At 44.8% G+C, this 24271-nt stretch overlaps 1 protein-coding gene across 2 annotated transcripts in view; it reads right to left on the reverse strand.

Moving 5' to 3' along the window:
* LOC144610303 (receptor expression-enhancing protein 1-like) overlaps positions 1-24271 on the reverse strand; it is a 44339-nt gene that overhangs the window by 15157 nt on the left and 4911 nt on the right. For both annotated transcript variants that reach the window (XM_078428904.1, XM_078428903.1), the window contains 3 exons: positions 11640-11712; positions 3396-3472; positions 1810-1930 (listed from right to left, as the gene is read on the reverse strand). In XM_078428904.1, the coding sequence (XP_078285030.1) occupies positions 1810-1930; positions 3396-3472; positions 11640-11712 (271 nt within the window). The remainder of the gene's footprint in view (positions 1-1809; positions 1931-3395; positions 3473-11639; positions 11713-24271) is intronic.

Below are 24271 nucleotides of genomic sequence, written 5' to 3' on the forward strand. Positions count from 1 at the left end.
TCTTTCTCTCGCTCTCTCCATGACAACAGAGACCCATTGAGCATCTCAGCATTGTGGATTTACAGCACCGTACTTAACATAAAGCACTTATCCTGCATGGTAATTAGACAGGTTGCATACAATGAAACCGTTTAAGCTGCTCGAGTGGCAGAAAAAGTGAAGGCCAACACTTAAAGGACGATAAATTAATTTCCCCATTGTAATGACTGCACGAGTTGATAAATTAAAAAGGCCACCAGTCACAGGCAGCAATGACACGGTTAGATGCATTGAGAGAAACGACAGGAATACAAAGAACAGGCTTCACCACCCTCTAAAATGGCTTTCAATTCATTTGTAAAGGCCACGCACATTCCGAATGACAACTCGCTTCTTCGGTTCCCTTAAAAAAAAAATCTTCTCTACTTCGCTGCAGTGCAAATGAATCAGGTTCAAGCAAAGCAATTTTGCTAGCATCTCCAAGTTCAGCTGGTAAGAGTCTGGATTGCGATTTAAAGCTGCAATGTAGGAGAGTACTGAAGGAGGACTGCAGAATTATTGATTGAATGGTACGGCATGGAAACAGGTCCTTTGGCCACCGAGTCCACAAACGACCCATTGAACACGTTCTAGGTCATCCCACTTTCTCATCCACTCCTTGCACACTGGGGTGAATTTACAGAGGGGAATTAGCCGACAAAACCATACGTTGGGATGCTGAAGGAAACCAGAGCACCTGCAGGAAACCCCTATGGTCCCATGGAGACAGTGTAAATGGCACACAGAGAGCGCCAGAGATCAGGATCAAACCTGGGACCCGGTGTGGTGAAGCAGCAGCTCTACCAGCTATGCCACTGTGCTACCCGTAGGAAATCGACTACTGCCCCGCAACTTCAAGGGAACAACAAGAATCTAGATTCTTTCTTCCATTGTGGTCCAAATGTGGAAAGCATCAAGATTCAAATCACAGATTCACCTGTAGGGACCCAAGGATCAGGAACACACACACACACACACGCATGATTTTCCATTTACTATTGTAAATTTAAAAACAAGGCGACAAGCCATTTTCAATACTCCTTCAATCACACCGAGTTTGTGGGACCTGCATGCATGCTGGTAAACATATTGCACAAACAGCAGGCAAGGTTAGGATTGTACCGCGTTTCAGTTGAAGAGCTAGGGACACGGAGGATTTTAAGTGAAGTGGATCACCAGCAGACGGGAAAATACACTAGCAAGGAAACAAAGAATGCAAAATCCAACTAAGAAAGGAATTGTCCAAGCCTCACGTCCAACTAAGATGGAACATTTTAATCACAGGACGATTGATTGCATGATGAGGAAAAAACCCCACTAATGGTTTCTTAAAGGGAAGTCGTATTTCAACACATCTTGTTAAGTTCAAGTTTCCACCTCATCATGCAAGAGGCCAGTCTTAAAACTAGCTGGTATGTTTAGTGACTGTCCATAAAAAGTTACATTTAAATGTAAATTTAATTTATTCAAATAGCAACAAGAATTCATCAATATCGACATGGTCAGCTCTCATTAACCAGGAAAAAAAAATACGTTCACACACATGGACAATTTCAGCACCAAAATACACATTATTTTGCTTTAGAAAATATTCACTTTGGCACCGTAAAATTTAGCATTATTTAATAGTCAAAAGGAAACAACAGATTCATTTGTACAGGGTTATAATGCACCAAAATCACAGGTCTGTGCTGATCAAAGCAACATTTGGTTTAATTGCTGTGATTTTGCTCGGCTAACCAAAGGAATGATACTACTACAGTTTTTCAAGAGCTTCAACTGTTTACTTACCTTTTCTTTAGAAGTAAGTGTGGGGTGAACGAACTTCTTGTAAATCATGCTGGAACCTTTCGTGTACGGGGACAACAGCCAGACCACCAGTGCAATCTTTATTTCATAATAGAACGGAAACCTACAGGTAGAAGCGGATTTACCTGTCAGCAAATAAACAAACACCAGGCACATTTCTCATTCGTGGCATCTGAAATTTGAAAAATGATCTCTTATTTAGAATCGAACACACAGAACCAATAACCAACTTGGCTTAGCATGTAAAATGTTTAATTCTGAGCTGACCCCCATTTACTGATAGCCACAAGGCAAGCCACTATCTACAGCAATGCTCCACTAATCCACTTAGCATCTGCCTCATCTGGTAGTTTCCTTGCGCTCCCTTTAATCTCACTGGGGTCTTGTTCCCACACTCACCAGAGCACGCTGGCCCACCCTCCCTTTAATCTCACATTCCACACTCCCTTTAATTCATCACGACCCCCTTCTCTGCACACCCATTAAACACAACTGGTTTGCTGGGAAAAGAACATCATTCTATTGACGTACCATCTTTTAAGAAAAGTGAATTAGTGTTGGGATATCACAAGGAGTTATATCCAACAGTCCAGAAATCTGCCAGCTCAGCACCAAAGACACGATAATGGAAGAATGCTGACGGAGAAGGCCAAAAGGAAAATTAACGAACGAGCCTGTCAGGGTATCAGTATCATGCAGGCCATCCATCAGTGGTATGGCAATGACCATTAGAGAAGCAACAGAGCCAGAGCCCCAGAAGGGAGGAATCAATGCTGCTTGAAGCAGGCAACGTTACTTTGCATGGAACACCGCCCCCTTGCTCTGGAAGGAATCCATTTTCTGAATTACTGCGACTCCTACACTACCCATTGTCACAAGCTTTACCAGTTACCCACAACAGCAAAATGTGTAAATATAGAATCAAGACTGGTTTTCTTTCACCTGCAAACTCCAGGGAGCTTGAAATGCTCTCTCACAATATACGGATTACGGAAATGACAGAGACCTTGCATTTGTAAAAAATAAGATTTGCCTTAATTGACAAACCTGATTTATTTTTTAAAATATGGTCTCCATTTATTGAATTTTTAGAAAATTAAATGGGTTTGGCACAGGACTAAAATAAAAATTTTAAATTAAAAGTTGAAACTTGAGTTTAGGGTTGGATGTACAACTGTGGTTATTGTCTCCCGGATCTACCCCCTTTAATTTTTATAGTTATAACTCTTTTTTTTTTCTCCATTCTTCTTTATTTTTATTTTCTCTCTTTAAAAATTTAAAAATTGAAGCTATGTAAGAACTTTGTAACAAATTTGTCTTTTATTTCTATCTGTACATATGCTTTTAAAAAAAAAAACACAAAAAAAACAATATACTTATACTGCGAGCATATACTCACTATATACATATTTACCTTTGCTCACCGTTCTCCATCATCATTCACCAAATATAAACCCTGCTCTCGATGCTCATGGATTATTGTGCTCTCAACAAATGACTTAAATATATATATATATTCCTCTCTTAAATCACCTCTTTCAATATGCCGAAAATGCTCTAAAACTCACCAAGAAATAAATATGTCCGTGAAGGTTTCTATCGTCGTGAAGATTGCAAACACGATCCAATACATCATCCATCGGACCTAGGGAGAAATCAAATGGCTATTGATTTACCAGAGAACACAGAAAACGAGACAAAGTGCACGTGTAATGTGCCCAATTTAGTGAAACTTGCTGCTGCTTTGAGGCCCCAAAAAAATCCAACTTTGAGATGGAGGCACGGTAGCGCAGCGGTAGAGTTGCTGCTTTACAGCGAATGCAGCGCCGGAGACTCAGGTTCGATCCTGACTACGGGTGCTGCACTGTAAGGAGTTTGTACGTTCTCCCCGTGACCTGCGTGGGTTTTCTCCGAGATCTTCGGTTTCCTCCCACACTCCAAAGACGTACAGGTATGTAGGTTAATTGGCTGGGTAAATGTAAAAATTGTCCCTAGTGGGTGTAGGATAGTGTTAATGTACGGGGATCACTGGGCAGCACGGACTTGGAGGGCCGAAAAGGCCTGTTTCCGGCTGTATATATATGATATGATATGATATATGATGATATGGAGGAAAAGGAAGGAAAATAGTTATTAATGATCCATCTCCAAGTGAAGTACAAGATCTAATTTGCTGCAAGGAAGTCCAGGCATTATCCCCAAGTGTAGATAAAATCTCACACAACCATGAGCTGAAATAAAAGCTGGGTTCAATTATTAAAATTGAACCCAGTAACAACTTTCTCATTGTGTAGGAAAGAACTGCAGATGCTAGTTTAAATCGAAGGTAGACACAAAATGCTGGAGTAACTCAGCGGGACAGGCAGCATCTCTGGAAAGAAGGAATGGATGGCGTTTCGGGTCGAGACCCTTCTTCAGACTCGTTCAGAGTCCAAAATGTCACCCATTCCTTCTCTCCAGAGATGCTGCCTGTCCCAAACAGCGTTCTCATTTCCAGGAACTGGCAAGTAGGGCAAGATTGTCGGGACAGAGAAGTGATGGTTAAGTTTCAAGAGATGAACTTTAAATGTGCTTACCGTAGGATGCCATGAATACGTTTCCATTTTTTCCCCACCCACTCTTTTTAAAATAAATAATCCCGTATTCTTCAAGCATCACGAAGCACAAATAGATTTACTGTTAAGCCATTGATTTGTGCCAAAGTTCTCAACAACTTCAATTGACCAATTAGTCAGAGCCATACAGTGGAAACAGGCCCTTCAGCCCAACTTGTCCACACCAACCAACATGCCCCAGCTACACTAGTCCCACTTGCCTGTGCTTGGCCACATCCTTCTAAACCTATCCTAGCCATGCACTCGTCCAATGTCTTTTAAACATTGCGATAGTACCTGCCTCAACTACCTCCTCTGGCAGCACATTCCATACACCCAACCACTGTGTCAAACAGTTACCCCTCACGTTCCTATTAAATGTCACGCCCCCCCTTACCTTAAACCCATGTCCTTTGGTTCTTGATTCCCCCTACTCTGGATAAAAGACGCTGTGCATGTCCCCCACCTCACCCCCTCCTGATCTTATACACCTCATCCTCTGTGCTCCAAGGAATAAAGTCCTCGCCTGCTCAACCTCTCCCTGTTACTCAGACCCTCGAATACTGGCAACATCCTCAATTGTTTTCTGTACTCTTTCCAGCTCAACATCTTTCCTATAACAATACTCCAAAAGCCTTCTTTTAGCACCCTATTTAACCTTGACACCAGGTTTCAGGGAATTATGTACCTGCACTCCTAGATCTCTCTGCCCTACAGCACTCCCCAGAGCCCTGTCATTCACTGCAAGGGTCCCGGCCTGGTTCGACTACCCCAAATCTAACACTAACCTGTATTAAACTCCATTAACTATTCCTGAGCCCACCTGATCAGGACCCCGCTGCATTTATTGATAACCATCTTCACTATCTGCTCTGCCACCATCTTTTGTGCTTCTGCAAATTTGCGAATCATGCCTTGTACATTCTCATCTAAATCGTTGACATTAACCACAAACAGCAAAGTGCCCAGCACTGATCCATGAGGCACACCACTGGTCAAAGGCCTCCAGTTCAAAAAAACAACCTTCTTCCACCCTCACCCTCAGCGCTTCCTTCCGTAAAGCCACTTCTCTATCCAGACGGCTAGCTCTCCCTGGATCCCATGCGATCTAACGTTCCAGAGCAGTCTGCCATGCGGAACCTTATCAAACACCCTCTTTATTTACCTCCGCAAAAAAATCAGATTTGTGAGACAGATCTCCCGCATGCAAAACCACGCGGTGGAAGAAAAATTTATATCCTTCCTTATTTAATTTTGATTGGAATCGAACGAGGTAACGAAAGGGTGCGTGGATGTGACAATTGGCGTCTCTCGTTGACCAGGTGCAGAAGAGGTTGGTGGGAATTGGCACAGTAAGATTGGACGTATTCCCTCTTGTCTGGGAATGTGTTGAAGGGTGGATGGTAAATGTAAACATGAAATAGTAGAAGAGATAACGAAGCTTGCCTCCCCTTCCCGAGAAGTTACAGTAGATTCCCCGCGCCCCCTACCGCTAGTGACATAGAAATGCTGCTGTAAATGGGGGGGGGGGGGGGCTTGTGATAGACTCGGAGAGGGGATGGTGGCGTGGGCCACCTGAAAGGTCAGCTAGAATAATGTCAAGATGCCCTTAAATTGCGTTTGACTTGTATTAAACATCTGTTGTTGAATAAGATTAACATAAACAAAAAGTATGTTAGGACTGATTAATAAGCGAGGCCCACCGGAAATTGGAGGAATAGCACCTCATATTTCGCCTGGGCAGCTTGCAGCCCAGTGGTATGAACATCGACTACTCCAACTTTAGATAGTTCCTCTGTCCCTCTCTTCCCCTTCTCCTTCCCAGATCTCCCTCTATCTTCCTGTCTCCACCTATATCCTTCCTTTGTCCCGCCCCCCCTGACATCAGTCTGAAGAAGGGTCTCGACCCGAAACGTCACCCATTCCTTCTCTCCCGAGATGCTGCCTGACCTGCTGAGTTACTCCAGCATTTTGTGAATAAATACCTTCGATTTGTACCAGCATCTGCAGTTATTTTCTTATAGGACTAATTAAATAATTGGTACCCATGTAGGATATTTTCGTAGAGTAATATCTAACAAAAACAAAAGTACTTTATGGCACAGTATAACTGTCGGCTAATTCTGCTGTGAAGTCAGATAACTGGTGGGCAGTTTACTGCCGGCATCTCTCCAATGATGTCATGCAATAAAGTCTCAAAGCAAATCCGCAAAGTCTCCGTTTTTCATTTTCCTTTAAGATTCCCTATAAATTAATTTCTTCCACACATGCCGACTCACAAATCAGTCTCTGTCTATTCAAATACATATTTATCTTATCCCTCAGAATACTCTCCTGCAACAGGTGTTAGGCTCACTGGTCTGTAGTTCCCGGGCTTTTCCATGCAACCCTTCTCATGCACAACATTAGCCGCCAGTCATCCAGTGCCTCATCTGCACATGGTACATACCTCATACCATGTGTAAGGGGGAGGGAGTAGGTTTAAAGTAAATATTTATTTCAAGAACCAAGGAGGCGTTTCTTCACCTCCAGAGTGGTTGGAATCTGCAACAGTGCCTGCAGAGTGGTGGCGGCAGAGATTCCTAGAACATTCACGTCTTTAACGAGCACAAAGGGCCAAGGATTGGGAGAAGTGAATGGTGCAGATGGGTACGCAGCCACACAAGAAAATAGTGGCTGTGCAACCAACTCCAAACTCTTCATAAACCTTTCGTAAAAGAGAAGTTGCAAGAGGACAATACGACTTATTCAGTAACTAGTCCCAACCTGAAACATTACCTATCCATGTTCATGTTCTCCAGGAATGCTGCCTGAGCCGCTGTGTTTCTGTCTTTTTTTTGTGAACCAGCATCTGGAGTTCCTTGCTTCTAGCACTATAAACACCTCTCCAAGGCCATTGTGCCCAAATTGTCCTTGGAAAAATTGCAACATTCCCATTAACTCTTGGGAATCCATGGCACATAGTGGCAAAAAGCAAGGAAGGTCCATTTGGGATGGTATTGAGGATTTGAAATGACGTTTTTAGGAGCTCAGAAGACCTGCATCAACGGCAGAAGGAGCTCCACTTGACAAATGTTTGGTGCCTTTCCCCAACTTTTTCACTCAAGAGTTGTAAATCTGTGGAATTCTCTGCCTCAGAAGGCAGTGGAGGCCAATTCCCTGGATGCTTTCAAGAGAGAGTTAGATAGAGCTCTTAATGATAGCAGAGTCAGGGGGGTATGGTGAGAGGGCAGGAACAGGGTACTGATTGTGGATGGTCAGCCACGATCACATTGAATGGCAGTGCTGGCTCGAAGGGCAGAATGGCCTACTCCTGCACCTATTTGCCATTGATTGCACGGCAGCCTCTTATGATGGACGTTGTTGAGATGCCTTTAAATACCAACCGTCAGGACGAAATCAATCAGGACGCAAGTAGGGCAAGGACGAGCAAACTCACTGAGCATACAGAGTGAAGATTGCAAACATCACCAGTTCCAACAGCAGCACAAATATTTGTCAAATCATTTTACAGGGCAGCAACACAAACATTGGGCGATATGAGGTAAGCTGTCTTGCTTTTTTCACCCCATGCATAGCGCTGGGCGTTCCTCCTTCACTGCTCAGAAGCTGGCCAAAGATGGTAATCACCAACACCCTACTCAAACTTGCTGCTGCCAGGAAAATGCTATTGGAAGCAGCTCAAGTCATCTCAGTTACAATACAGTGAAGCTGCCTCAGTCCAGGTACGCATGCAGCAAGGACGCTGGCTCCGAAAAAGAGTTTGTAAATGAACGAGATACACAGGGTTGTGAAGCTGACTAATTGATTGGAAATGTATGATTATATCTGGCAAGGCTTTTGTTTTCATGCGTTGTCAGCAAGGTTTGCCAAGTGAACTAAACAGCAACACATTGGCATTCGAGTCCTTGGCATTTCCGATCCAGTCTGCTTGGGTGTCCGAGGTCACAGCGCCCACATCCGCATTCGGCCTAATGAAATGCTCCCATGATGATTAAATGTTAACAACAAAAGGCTAAAAGGTGCATTCAAGATGGAGGAGATAAAGAAGAAATGCAAAAGGCTGTACATGGACTCATCGGAGGAGTACGATTCCATTGACTATAGGCCTGGTGATGACACCAGGTGCCTCTGCCTGAAGCAGTACGTATACCTTGCACGTGACTTATCCACACACTATATTTTGGGGGAAGTGTCAAGGCATTTGCTGAAGATTCAATGCAGAGACAGTTTCAGTGTTGTTTATTGTCACCGTTTATCAAAGATAATAGAGCAGAGCAAGATAGACCACCCAACCCTAAAAACCGTAGCTTGTCAGGGCGCCATCTTAGCACGCAGAAACTTGCAGAAACATTTAAAAATAAAAATAACAAACATCTGCCAGTTGATAGATGAGATATATTCTCCATTTTTATGGTATCATCACACATACTGTTCCCCCGGAACACTGATGACACTGCGAGAGGCATAGCGAACGGCAGGCTTTGCTTACTAAAATGGCGGACGTTACGCTCCTTGGCGTACTAAACTTCAGTACAGGCGATTTTGACGGAGTGGTTCATCTTGCTCCTCTAGTATCACTGAGATGAGGAAAAACTTTTTCAGTCAGAGAGTTGTGAATCTGTGGAGTTCTCTGCCTCAGAAGGCAGTGGAGGCCAATTCTCTGAATGCATTCAAGAGAGAGCTAGATAGAGCTCTTAAGGATAGCGGAGTCAGGGGGTATGGGGAGAAGGCAGGAACGGGGTACTGATTGAGAATGATCAGCCATGATCACATTGAATGGCGGTGCTGGCTCGAAGGGCCGAAAGGCCTCCGCCTGCACTTATTGTCTATTGCCGTTTATTGCCAAGTGTGCAGAGCTACAGAGAGAAGCTTTTTGATGCGTGCTAACCAGTCAGCGGAAAGACAATACACGATTACTATCGAGCCGTCCACAGTGTGCAGATACACAAGGGAATAATGTTTAGTGCAAGACAGAGGAATTCAATAACTAAAAATGCACGTAACTGGCAGTTGGAATGCTGTGTACATTTTTTTGGGAAGGCAACACATTTCTGACATGACAATAAACCAGACTAAAACTAAACATGCAAACGAGCCTCGTTTAGTTAAATAATATGCCGCTAGCCTCTTTCCCCAGTCAGATGCCTCTAGACCAGTATATTTATTAATGTAATAACTCTTCCTATTAACAAAAATCAGAGCCGTGGGTGGACTTGGATTCTATCCCCTCTGAAGAGAGTGCACCTAATCTGCAATCATTTTGCCATATAATTTATAGAAAGATTTTAGCACACCCCTACTGAGACTAAAATTTATGATAGACTATCTTTTAAGCTGCTTCAGTAAGGTTACAAAAGAAACACTCCCCGGCTATTTAGTTTGGTTTGGTTTATTTTATTGCTATGTGTACAGAGGTATAGTGACAAGCTTTTGTTGCATGCTAAGCAGTCAGCGGAAAGACAAAACGCAATTCCAATCAAGACATTCACAGTGTACCGACACACGATAAGGGAATAACGTTTAGTGAAAGGTGAAGTCCGATCAAAGATAGTCCCAGGGTCTCCAATGAGGTAGACAGCAGTTCAGGACTACTCTCTAGATGTGGTGGGATGGTTCAGTTGCCTGATAACAGCTGGGTAGAAACTGCCCCTGGCTGTTGGCAACAGAGGAGCATAGCAACAGGATTCCTGCTGCATCTCCTGCTGTGTATCATTGCAAATGGGGCAAAGAGCACACTAAACATAAGAGGCAATTGTTTTGTTCCACTGTACTATTCCCCACAGACAATGTGACAGGTGAAGTACGCAGTAAATAACTGGTGGAGTAGCACCAATTCAGTTTGCAATGCAGACAACCAGTTTAAATTGTACTCTAATTCATCGTATTAAGTATCCAAGGCGGTACAATTCAGAATTCAATTACGTGCTCAGACCTTTCACTGCGAGCAAAAGGCACAACTTCTAGACATAAGTAGCGGCAGCCATTAAATTGACAGTTCATTGCGTTTATAGTCACAAATGTGATTTTTAATGGAATTAAGTTACACGGCAAAAGAGTTGTATTGAGAAAATAAAAAAGACACCGCTGGAGCATCTCAGCGGGTTAGGCAGCATCCCTTGAGAACATGCATAGGTGACGTTTCGGGTTGGGACCCTTCTGAGAACATCTTCAATGTAACCATACCTTGAAGAGATTTCGCAGTGGAGCAGTCAAAATGTAGAAACAAGGAACTGCAGATGTTGGTTCATACAAAAAAACATACCAAGTGCTGGAGTAACCCAGCAGGTCAGGCATATCCCTGGAGAACATGGATAGTCCATGTGCTCCAGGAATGCTGCCTGAACCGCTGAGCTACTCAAGTACTTGGCGTCTTTCTTTGTAAACCAGCATCTGCTGTTCCGTTTCTACATGGCGTTACATTGGTTCACTTTGGATTGCATGGAGTGGGTGAAGTTGGGGTAGGAGGTAACGGAATGGAATAGATGGCCAATCCTTGTGAAGGGGGACGCAAAGGGACAAACTCAGCCCTGGGGATTATTGTCAGACAAGATTCGTGCACATTGTAGGAGCCATTTTAGTCGAGAAGACGAACTATAGACGAGAAGCTGGCCGCTACACACATAATAAACAGAATCACAAGAGGATCAGGCCATTTGGGAGTTATAGTAAAAGGCAGGTGGAATTACAGAAAAAAAGATTAATTAGGCTGAAGGGCATCAAGCCCTTTTAAAATATTCTTCCAATACAAGCTATTCAGGCCTTGGCTCAGCCCCACCCATCAATTAATTAATAACCTACTGTGCGCGCTATCAATAATTCCGCACAATGGCTTGAAACAGGTCGCATTTGTGAACCATCTTAAGTAGTGCATTTTAACCCGACTGGCAATAGCATCAACACCTTCTCCTGGAGTTGTGATGTGGCATCTTGGCAGGAGCCAAACATTGAATCATCAGGAGTTCTTGGCAAGCATGAAGACCCACGTGGGGTCTGGTTCTATTCAAGCCATGGGCTTTGAAGCGAGTCTTAGTGTATCAAGGAACACCTGCTAAATCAGCCAAGATTATTGCACAATTTCAGTCAAGGGGTGCTTAAGCAAAAATTTGAATGGCAGGGTGGTTTGAGCAATTGGCAATACCGCAGTTGTGGCCATCTGCAACCATGAAGTGCATAAACATCAATGTTAAAAAGCAATGACAAATATACTGTACTTACATATTCCTTCACATTCTTTGTCTTGACAGCTTTATAAGATGAGTACGCAGGATACAAAGTACCAAAGGTGAGCCTGTTTCCAATAGAAAGTACACTTTAAAAAGTGTCGTTTAAGAAGCGAGTGACAATAAAATAGGACATTACTAACTAGTTACATTAATATCAGGGAATATGATGGAATCTACATCTTAGCACATCTAGACAATAGTACCGAGCACACATGGTTAATGTGAATATTTGAAGGGAAATTCGTGTCAGACTATAGACACAAAATGCCGGAGTAACTCAGCTGAGTCTCCAACTCTGGGTAAAAAGACTCTGCATTCACCCCATCTATTCCCCTCATTATTTCATAGCCCTGTATAAGATCACCCCTCAGCCTCCTGTGCTGCAAGAATTGAAGCTCTAACCTGCTCAACCTGTCCCTGTGGCCCAGAAGTCCACGGTAGATAGAGCATAATGTAGGAAAACGCAGAGTCATCCACAGGTGCACAATGAGAAAGTAGGTCATTTGTGAAATGAGAGAGAGTGGACAATTTAAAAAGAAAAGACCACTACGTGCTTGTAAACAACTCACCGAGGGCAAACTCACAAGCAATTAAGTCAAATGATATTGCATCCTTTGTTAGGAGGGTGCCCGATTACAGAAGGAAGTCTTATTATAATTGTACAGGGCCTTGGTGAGACCACACTTTGAGCCGAGTACACAGTTACAGTCTCCTCATACAAGAATGGGTGTAATTACAGGATTAGAACGCAGGAAAGATTCACCAGGGTGGTTCTTGGGGTGGCAGGTTTGCCAAGAGATTGAGGTTGCAATCTTAAAAATAAGGAGGGATCCTATCAAGACTTAAAATTCTCTATGGCTCGACAAGCAAGGTGCCGGGAGGATTTCTCCTGACTGACAATTGTAGGACTATGGATATAGTTAGAGAATAATGCTTAGGCCATTCACAACCGAGATGAGGGGAGAGGGCGACGAATCTTTGGGTTTTGTTTGCAAAATTATTGCGGAAGCACATGGTATACAAAAATTAAGATTTTCTTGGCAATAAAGGACATTAATGCATATATTCACAAAATGCTGGAGTAACTCAGCAGGTCAGGCAGCATTTCGGGAGAGAAGGAATGGGTGACGTTTCGGGTTGAGACCCTTCTTCAGACTGAAGAAGGGTCTCGACCCGAAACGTCACCCATTCCTTCTCTAACGAGATGCTGCCTGACCTGCTGGGTTACTCCAGCATTTTGTGAATAAATACCTTCGATTTGTACCAGCATCTGCAGTTATCTTCTTATACACATTAATGCATATATATAGGTGTGCAAGAATGAACAGTAGATGCTTGTTTACGTCCCCAAAGGTGGTCGGAAAATGCTGGAGTGACGCAGCGGGTCAGGCACATCAATGGAGGAAAGGAATAGGTGACGTTTCGGGTCGAGACCCATCATCTCACGCAGATCCAATCAAGTGCATTTGGTATTGTGATAGAAATGGCACTGCACTAGAAAATCAGCCATGATTCTGATGGATAACAAAGCAGGCTCAAAGGGTTAGATTTAAATTTAGAGATACAGCGCGGAAACAGGCCCTTCGGCCCACCGGGTCCGCGCCGCCCAGCGATCCCCGCACATTAACACTATCCCACACACACTAGGGACGTTTTACATTTTACCCAGTCAATTAACCTACACACAAATGGACAAATTTGGTTCATTGATGTCCACAAATTAACAGCAGAGCACCACCAAAGAGTGCTCCCAAAATAGAGTGAAGCTAAGCAAGTTCCAGTAACTTAAGACTCATTGACAATACATATGTGGGCAGCACGGTGGCACAGTGGTAGAGTTGCTGCCTTACAGCGAGTGCAGCGCCGGAGACTCAGGTTCGATCCTGACTACGGGCACCGTCTGTACGGAGTTTGTACGTTCTCCCCGTGACCTGCGTGGGTTTTCTCTGAGATCTTCGGTTTCCTCCCGCACTCCAAAGATGTACAGGTTTGTAGGTTAATTGACTGGGTAAATGTAAAAAAAAATTGTCCCTAGTGTGTATAGGGTAATGTTAATGTGCGGGGATCGCTGGGCTGCGCGGACTCGGTGGGCCGAAGGGCCTGTTTCCGCGCTGTATCTCTAAATCTAAAATATATTATCAGATGGAAACAAATAACTTAGTTAACGTACTTGATAAATAAACATAGCACAAAAAGTAAGGAAATTTGTGTTTGGTAGATTATTTCTTTGTTGTAACAATGCTTCTTGGCAATAAATCTTATACCGTTGGAAAGCCTGTTTATTTCCCTTTTAAATGGTGCCACATTTGTAAGGAACATGCATTTGTGGGATGGGCAGCAGAGCTGAGTATATGGGTTGCGCCCATGAAAAATTTGCCAAATCTTCTCTGCCAATGCCAAACAGCTTATTCTGCTGTTGCTATTGACTCTTGTTTTGAGCTGCTGGTACCCCCAGGTGCAGACAACCAGTGGCATTCCCATATCTCCACAGTCTGGGACCGAACTCTATCCTCCAAGATGACAATGCTCGCCCCCACAGAGCAGGGTTTCTCAGAGACTACCTCCAGAATTTGGGAGTGGAGAGGATGGAATGGCCTGCCAGCAGTCCTGACCTCAACCCCATTGAACACTTGTGGGATCAGCTTGGGCGTGCTGTTCGTGCCAGAGTGACCAACACAACCACGTTGGCTGACTTGCGACAAATGCTGGTTGAAGAATGGGATGCCATCCCACAACAGTGTGTGACCAGGCTGGTGACCAGCATGAGGAGGAGGAGGTGCCAGGCTGTTGTGGCTGTGTATGGTTCTTCCACACGCTACTGAGGCTCCTGTTTATTAAATTAATAAATTGTTAAATTTCCAATATGTCTTGTTTCTTCAGACTTCAATCATCCAATCCACCAAACAACACCGAACAAGAGTCAATGGCAGAATAAGCTGTTTGGCATTGGCAGAGAAGATTTGGCAGATTTTTCATGGGCGCAACCCACATACTCAGCTCTGCTGCTCATCCCACAAATGCATGTTCCTTACAAATGTGGCACCATTTAAAAGGGAAATAAACAGGCTTTCCAACGGTATAAGATTTATTGCCAAGAAGCATTGTCACAACAAAGAAATAATCTACCAAACACAAATTTCCTTACTTTTTGTGCTATGTTTATATACAAGGTGTATTCTGTCCCAGTAAAGGTACAGATTTATATATTTTAGAAGAATACAATAATGTATTAACTACAGAGCTGGACTTAAAAAAAAATTCACTTGAAAAGAACTGTTGTGAGCAAAGTTACAGCAAAGTTCAATAACTTTATTTACTAATATGCGAATCGGTTAAAAATTAACTCCTCAAAATGCTCTTTAGCAATAAGGGCCGTTACAGATGGACAAGTTTGGCCCAAGATATATTTAAGTTTTTGTTACTAAAATGTTTTTGTAAAGGATAATGTTTGAAGCTTCAGCAGTCGGCACTTGTGAAAGAATCTTAAACATGCACAAAGTTTGTAGGAAAGAACTGCAGATGCTGGTTTAAAATCGAAGATAGACACAAAATGCTGGAGTAACTTGGCAGGACAGGCAGCATCTCTGCAGAGAAGGAATGGGTGACGTTTCGGTCGAGGCCCTTCTTCAGACACAGTTTATTGCCTCAGTGCAAAAATATTAGTGCGCTAAAAACTGCCCGCATTTGGACATTGGTGTTGCTGAACAACTGTCGAATGTGTTTTTGGCATTGGTCCACTCTCTGGTGAAGAAAGTGCCAGAGATGTCTCTTTCCGTATTTTGGGAAGATTTCATCAATCAAATGGAAAGAAACTCTTCCCAGAACAAGACCATCGTGAAGAACTTTCCAAGGCGAGGAAGCTTCTTTTGGATCCAGCTTGCATCTTTTAAAACATATCACCTTCGGCTCAAACATTACAGCGGCGCTATAATTGCGACCAGGGTCAGACGATCATTTGAAAATAACAACAGTTGCAATTCCTCATTTTCAGAACCTCTCGGGTTTCTTAGGACAGATAAAAAAACCACACAAGCATGAACAGCCGGCAAGATATGCTCAAGCCACAGAATCTGCACCTCCATTTTACTCGACAGCTGCCTGAAGGAAGCCCAGGAAACTAATTATGGACCAGTTCAAAATGCCAGAAGACCTCAAAGATTCAATTAAGGAAAAAAGCCATTGATGCAGACCTGACATCAGTTTATGCCCCATTGTTTAATTCTCTACTAGATCAAGTGGACCCGTTGGGCCCAAACCTCTCCTGCATTGGTGCAGCACCCTCTCCTCCCCTCCTCCTCCTTCCCTCCCCCTCCCCTCAACCCCCCAACATCCTCCCTCCTCCTCCCCACTCCCTCCTCCCCACTCCCTCCTCCCCTTCCCCATCCCCTCAACCCCCCTTATCCTCTCACCCACTCCCTTCCTCCTCCTCTCCCTCCCCTTCCCTCCTCCCCTCCCCATCCCCTCAACCCCCATTATCCTCCCTCCTCCTCCCCTTCCCCATCCCCCTCAACCCCCCTTATCTCCCTCGCCCACTCCCTTCCCCCTCCTCTCCCTCCCCCTTCCCTCCTCCCCTTCCCCATCCATCTCAACCCCCTTATCCTTCCTCCCTCCACCCACCCCTCCTCCCTCCTCCCCCCCTCCTCCCTCCACCCCCCCTCCTCCCTCCACCCCCCCTCCTCCCTCCACCCCCCTCCTCCCTCCACCCCCCTCCTCCCTCCACCCCCCCTCCTCCCTCCACCCCCCCTCCTCCCTCCACCCCCCCTCCTCCCTCCACCCCCCCTCCTCCCTCCACCCCCCCTCCTCCCTCCACCCCCCCTCCTCCCTCTCTCCTCCCTCCACCCCCTCTCCTCCCTCCACCCCCTCTCCTCCCTCCTCCCTCCTCCCTCCACCCCCCCCTCCCTCCACCCCCCCTCCTCCCTCCACCCTCCACCCCCACAGATCGCTGTGAGAAGCATTTAGGGATGGAAAATGTTGCGAAAAAAGCACTTATTGAACCTACATTTTTAAAGTAGTATTTATTTATTGCAAGTCACTTAACATACACAGATCAGCATGGGGCCCCTATGCTCGTGGGCCCCCGGGCAAGTGCCCATCAGGCCCATGCGTTAAGACGGCCCTGGTAGATGGTAGAATGAGGGAAAGAGGGGGGACAAGAGCTGGCAAGCAATAGGTGCATCCAGGTAAGCAGGGCCAGAGGAGGCAGGTGGAGATGGTCGCTCTGTAGAGGAGAGGCCACACTGAGGGTGCTGAATGCAACTGTGGAGATGAGGCCGTAACCTTCGGGGGGTCCGCAGGAGCTATGGCAGCCAATAACCGTAACTACCTTGTCTGCGGACTCACCTTCCTGGGGAATAAGACCGTAACGGCCATAAACGAGATAAAGGAAAGTCTATCGGACTGCGACTGTTCTCAATGCAGAACCGGTTATGCATTAGATTATTTGCTAGCCCGGGAAGGGGGCGTATGTGCCATCGTGCAGGGAAAATGTATTATGGGAGTTATGGACAGGACTGCGAACCTAACGGAAATTGAGGACGACATTCAAACTTTCCTGAATGACCAAAGGAGTGGATTTGGGGGATTGGGGTCTGGGCAAGTGGTACAACTGGTTCATTAATATTGCTATATAAACATAGCACAAAAAGTAAGGAAATTTGTGTTTGGTAGATTATTTCTTTGTTGTAACAATGCTTCTTGGCAATAAATCTTATACCGTTGGAAAGCCTGTTTATTTCCCTTTTAAATGGTGCCACATTTGTAAGGAACATGCATTTGTGGGATGAGCAGCAGAGCTGAGTATATGGGTTGCGCCCATGAAAAATTTGCCAAATCTTCTCTGCCAATGCCAAACAGCTTATTCTGCTGTTGCTATTGACTCTTGTTTTGAGCTTCTGGTACCCCCAGGTGCTGACAAGAATGGGATGCCATCCCTCAACAGTGTGTGACCAGGCTGGTGACCAGCATGAGGAGGAGGTGCCGGGCTGTTATGGCTGTGTATGGTTCTTCCACACGCTACTGTGGCTCCTGTTTATTAAATGAATAAATTGTTAAATTGCCAATATGTCTTGTTTCTTCAGACTTCAATCATCCAATCCACCAAATAACACCGAACAAGAGTCAATGGCAGAATAAGCCATTGATAAGAATAAGCCAGAATAAGAATTGATAGAAGAAGAGTACTTTCGATTAAACGTTCTGGGGAAGAATCAGAGCTACGAGAATATTAATCATTGGTCTCCATGAGGGGTTAGGGTACAAAAATCCAGTGGAAGGAGTAGGGACTGGGGGCGAGGTCAGACAGCCTATCCGGCTGATGACTGCATAAACTCGCCCCTAATGAGCCCTCCGTTGGATTTATACCTTTATAGTTATCATAGAATGATAAAAGGGGGGAATGTGTAGATGAGGTGGTGGAGAATGCGGGCCCCAGATTACTACTAGCTTTAGCAAGTTCAGCACTTTTGTGATTACGTGAGAGAGAGAGAGAGCCTCAAGCATGTGCTTTAACCTAGCACACTAGGTTGCAAAGCCCATGCAAAGTCCAATGGCCCAAGCAAACAAATAAGATAGATCTGGCTCTGCGTTCCTCATCTCCACACAAGGGTTGGAAATGCATGCAAATTTTGGTTTTATCGGGAAGGGCTGTTTAGGTCCTTGAATGGAGGGAGATGGTGTGTGTGGACAGGTTTTGCACTCCCTGCACTTGCAAGGAAAGGTCTTGGAGAGGATTGGTGGGACGAGCAAACCGGGGAGTAGCTGGGAGAGGGGTCTCCGAGCAAAGCAGGAAGTGATGGGGATGGGAAGATGAGACTGGTGGTGGGATCACATTTACATGTTGCTTCTAACATTGAGTCACCACCATAACTAGTGTTAAGACATTGGAAGCGATTTTGTGCATTACGCATTCAGTTTTTGCATAAAATGGCTCTGGTAAGAAATCTCCAAGCAGAAAATGATCAGCTTTGCTGCAGAGGCGACTGCTTGAATTAGTTTGTTAGTCAAAGTAACTTAAAAGTAAATGATCGACGACATATCAAACACATGACAACTTTAAGATAAACTAGGTATACAATAATCAGAGATAACCACAGAACTGTAATGTTGAGCAGAAAACCTGGCCTTGTACTAATCATGTACCTCCCACCTATGGATGCCAACTATCTCACTCCCAAATACGGGACAAGGTGGCGTCATTGCCCCGTGCCACCTCACCCAGGCAGTGGCCGTGTGCTCCCGCTCCATCAATGGCGGCCACCCAGGCCAGGATGTGGGTTGCTACACAACCTCCGTTAGGCGGCGCCTGGGCCTCCGGGCCTAGACTGTCCAGACCTAATATCTCGGAAACCTGGAGTGTCGGGGCCTACAGCGTCGGGGCCTACAGCGTCGGGGCCTACAGCGCCCCCCCGGGCCTAATACGGGACAAGGGCAGTTGCATACAGGACAAACCAATTTAGCCCAAAATACGGGATGTCCCAGCTAATACGGGATTGTTGGCAACCCTACTCCCGCCCCGCCCAACATCCATAATGAATAAAAGAGCTGCCATCTTGTACCATCACAAAATCATAATAACATTTTTCTCTCTTCTGTCGGAGCTCAAACTTAATGTTTCCATAACTGCTCTCAATCCCTCAACCAGGCATTGAATCTTGTGCAGTTCACCCACAGCATCAGAGCCAAGTTCGATATTGTTCTTAACTAATATTCCCATATCAGCTAGCAAATTATTGAAGCCTGCCAACACATTTTGAATCACTTGGCACAGGCAAATACTTGTCAGGCACAATTTAAGTGAAGATCTCTATAAAATTGAGAGATTTCATTGTCTCAGATCAAAGCTATTTGAACGTCCTAATTCCAGCTACTATGACAGCACTGAGTGTTTGATGGCTCTGGGCCTATAATCATTGGAGTTTAGAAGGACCCCATTAAAACCTATCTAATTGTGAAAGGCCTCGATAGACTGGATGTGTAGAGGATGTTTCCACTAGTGGGAGAGTCTAGGACTCGAGTTCATAGCCTCAGAACTAAAGGACGCTCCTATAGGAAGGAGATGTGGAGAAATTTCTTTAGTCAGAGGACGGTGAATCTTTGGAATTCTTTGCCTCAGAAGGCTCTGGGGGATGTCAATGGATATTTTTACAGCAGAGATAGATGGATTTTTGATTAGCACGGGTGTTAGGGGTTATGGGGGAGACGGCAGGAGGATGTTAAGAGGATAGATCAGCCATGATTGAATGGCAGAGTAGTCGGGTCGAATGGCCTAATTCTGCTCCCATCACTTATGAACTTTACAGAATATGCTGGGAAGTACTTAAGTCTGCAAGCACCTGCGGAACGAGAAGCCACGTTAATGTTTTGAGTCCAAATACTTTGTCGTTCCACTAGATCTTTTTTTGGTAAATTTTTAAACCAGAGCTACATTTTCTCCTGCAGCAGATACAAAGCTTGAATGCTGTACCAAGTAGAGTATTGGTCAGGTTAGAGGTTAACAATGATCAGTTCACGCAAAACAGCGCATGGTATTGAGGGAAGCAAATTAATCGACTTTTCTTCCTTTAATATAATCCTCCACGAACTGACCTAAATTAAAATGGAACAGTGCCAATTTAAGACATAGATCAGAGTGAATGTAATGTGCCTCTCCCATACCTGAAGGTAAATAAGTTGGCTAGACACCAAACCAATGCAACTTGGTTTTTTTATATGGAGATACAGCGTAGAAACAGGACCTGTGGCCTACAGAGTCAGGGCCGAGCAACGGTTACCTGCACACAAGCAACATCAAACACGCAAGGGCCAATGTAAAGAAGCCAAATTAACCTACAAACCTGCACGTCTTTGGAATGTAGGTGGAAACCAGGGCACCCAGAGAAAACCAACAGTCACAGGGAGTACGTACAAACTCCGCACAGACAGCACCCGTGGTCAGGGTCGAACCTGGTCGCTGGTGCTTTTAAGGCACCAACTCTACTCCTGCACCTCCGTTGCACTTCCATCCATTTTGCGCTGAAAGCCCAGTTGAATACAACCAACTGGAATAAATTACGCAGCCAAACTCAAACCCAACACCAGCTACCGGGCACCCACTGACAAATTGCACTGTAACACAGACATCACAAGCAGGGTTTCTGCGAACAAGAGCGAAGAGTAAAAAAGCAGAACATAGTTAAATAGAGACTATTGTATGCTGATGTTTAAAGGGATCTGTGTAAGAAAATAACTGCAGATGCTGGTACAAATCGAAGGTATTTATTCCCAAAATGCTGGAGTAACTCAGCAGGTCAGACAGCATCTCAGGAGAGAAGGAATGGGTGACGTTTCGGGTCTCGACCCTTCTTCAGACTGATGAAGGGTCTCGACCCAAAGCGTCGCCCATTCCTTCTCTCCTGAGATGCTGCTTGACCTGCTGAGTTACTCCAGCATTTTGTGAATAAATACCTTCAAAGAGATCTGGGTGTCCATACAAGAGACAAATTTAGGATGCAATTAAAATGAAAATAGAATTCTGGCCATTATTGCAAGAAGCTTGGATTACATGACCGAGAAAGACTTGGGTCTCCTTGCAGGGCCTTCAGATTATTTTAGCGGCTTGATCTCGTTACCGAGGTTTAGTTCATTATCAATTGTACGGGCAATTAGCACTTTCCCAGCACAACAATGGGTTACTTGGAAAAGGGACTAAGGTGCAGATTTAATTTCTTGCTAGTTTTAATTATGCCAACAAGCAACTTTTCCTTTGGTGATCAGAAACGGGCAGCCTATGACGTGGAACATATGCCGCCCATTGCATTGCAAGACCAGGCGTATGCAAGCCAAAGGTGTGAACATTGATTTCTCCAATTTTAGTTTAGTTTAGAGATAATCCCCACAACACTAGTTCTATCCTACACACTTGGGATAATTTACAGAAGCCAATTAACCTCCAAATCAGCACATCCTTGGGGTGGTAACCCATGAGGTCACAGGGAGAATGTATAAACTCTGTACAGACAGCGCCCGCAGTCAGAGGAGGTAACCCATGAGGTCACAGGGAGAACGTATAAACTCTGTACAGTCAGCGCCCGCAGTCAGGGGAGGTAACCCATAAGGAGAACGTATAAACTCCGTACAGACCGAAGGTATTTATTCACAAAGTGCTGGAGTAACTCAGCAGGTCAGGCAGCATCTCAGGAGAGAAGGGATGGTTCCCGAGATCCTGAGATGCTGCCTGACCTGCTGAGTTACTCCAGCACTTTGTGAATAAATACCTTCGATGTCTACCAGCATCTGCAGTTATTTTCTTATACAACTCCGTACAGGCAGCGCCCGTGGTCAGGGGAGGTAACCCATGGGGTCACAGGGAGAACGTATAAACTCCGTACTGACAGCACCCGTAGTCAGGATCAAACCCAGGCTTCTGGCGCTGTAAGGCAGCAACTCTAAAGCTGCGCCACCGTGCCCTACTCTGGTAATAAAAGGCATGGGCTAAAATGGACAAATACCAAAGTGACAAGGACTAGTCATAAGACCTTTGCAGAAAGTGAGGTCCTTGCATAAACCGTTAGCAATTAATCGCATGCACCTCCATATCACAGGGGCTCAGTACCAATAACCAGGAAGCCACACAAAAGAAACGCAAACCAGATTATTGTCCTGTTCTGGGGTTTGGAAAACCGAGTCCACACAAACACCCATTCCACACGCGTTCTGTGTTATTACACTTTCACATCCGCTCCTTGCACACCAGGAGCAACTTAGAGGCTAATTAACCCAGAAACTCACATCTTTGGAACTAGTTCCTACTTTAGGTTGAACGGTTGAATAGAAAGGAACTCCAGTTTAGGAACTGAAGTTCCATTCTATTCAACTTCTCTTTTAATTTGCTTTTTCCATCAACAATTTCCCCACAAAAAAACATTCTCCAACTTCTGTCTTCAAAATTCCAGAGCCTCAAACTGTCTTTGCACTGGTCAGCAACGATGAGAGAAATGATTTACACACAGAGCCCTAATCTTTACACAAATGCAATGATGTCGGTCAATGCCACATGATCCATCAGCAGGGCCACGGCTCGTTATTGATTTAAACAGATAACCCCATTGATCTGCTTTCTTGTAAAGCAAAGGGGTTGGTCATTAATCCAACACTTAAATATGCAACTTTCCATGTCAGAAATGGAGCAACTCAAAATGCAACAGGAGAAATGAAGTTACACGACCTCTCGCAATTAAGGCAATCATTACATCTGATAAAAGAAAAGCAGCTGCCAGTGAAAGCAGATCACCCTTACATAGCACACTGGGGACGACTCGACTGTAATCATGTGGGGTCTTATCGCCGAATAGATGGCACGCAACAAAAAGCTTTTCACTGTACGTGTGATTTTGCCAGCACTGTAAGCCTAGTCACAAAGTGTGGGCTTGTCCCAAGATGGCAATCCAAACACAAGCTGGTGGGTGGAGGGAGGCAGTGTGGCAGCAGAGTTGCTGCCTTACAGCGCCAGGTTCCACTCTGACTACGGGTGCTGTCTATACGGAGTTTGTACATTCGCCCACTGTCCGTGTGGGTTTGCTCCGATATCCTCCCACATTCCAAAGACGTGCAGATTTGTAGGTTAACTGGCTTCTGTAAATTGCCCCTCGTGCGTACAGTGTGAAACCGGGATAAAATAGAACCAGTGCGTGGGTGATCGTGGTCGGCAGGGAATCAGTGGGCTGAAGGGCCTGGGGCTTCCACGATGTATCTCAAAACTAAAATCCCAAGCAGATATTCAAGTGTTGCGGGAGGGGCGATTGTTCACCTCATATGAGGTGAACAATCTCATCTCAGAATGGAAAGACATGAACTGTTTCAACGGCAGAGGGATTAACCTTTGTGCATTGGCCGATATTTGTCCTCCAAGCTACAATCCTGGAATAAGCTCGCATTTGGAGAGTCGTTGGGGGAATCCGGCACGAAAGTAATAGAGTAGAGGAATCCAAATGTGCCAAAGTGCGGGGTTTTCAGTGGCAGATTAAAGGCATTGATATGGGTGTACTTTGTTAGCCTGGGTCTGAACTACGCAGTGGCCCAGAATGCAGTGTAAGCACAGTATAATACAATCAACAGTAACTGTCAGGCATTTTCACAGGTCAGTTGTTCCCAATTATAAATCAACCAAGGGAGACAAACATTGAGTCAGCCAACAGGACATCCTGGTAACAAAACTTGGCTTCTAAAATAAATTATTCAAATGTATTCAAACTGCCCCAGGCTGGTTAAATACTGTGGTAAACTTAATAGCTAATATCAATTGCAGCACCAGAAGATCTGTACCTCAGCATTTGCAAAATGCAGATATTCAATTATGTCATTAGATTTTTAGGGATCTCGGCGGGGCAAATGGTGAACTTCAGATGGATATGCATGTTCATTCCTGGAGCTGGGGTTCTTTGGTGTTTTCTTTCAAAGTCACAACCAACTTAATGATAAGTCTGAAGAAGGGTCTCGACCCGAAACGTCGCCCATTCCTTCTCTCCTGAGATGCTGCCTGCCCTGCTGAGTTACTCCAGCATTTTGTGAATTAAATACCTTCGATCTGTACCAGCATCTGCAGTTATTTTCTTACACTAATGACAAGTCAGTAGATTTTTCAGGGAATAC

Source organism: Rhinoraja longicauda, chromosome 36 (assembly GCF_053455715.1).
Source record: "Rhinoraja longicauda isolate Sanriku21f chromosome 36, sRhiLon1.1, whole genome shotgun sequence".
Lineage (NCBI taxonomy): Eukaryota > Metazoa > Chordata > Chondrichthyes > Rajiformes > Arhynchobatidae > Rhinoraja > Rhinoraja longicauda.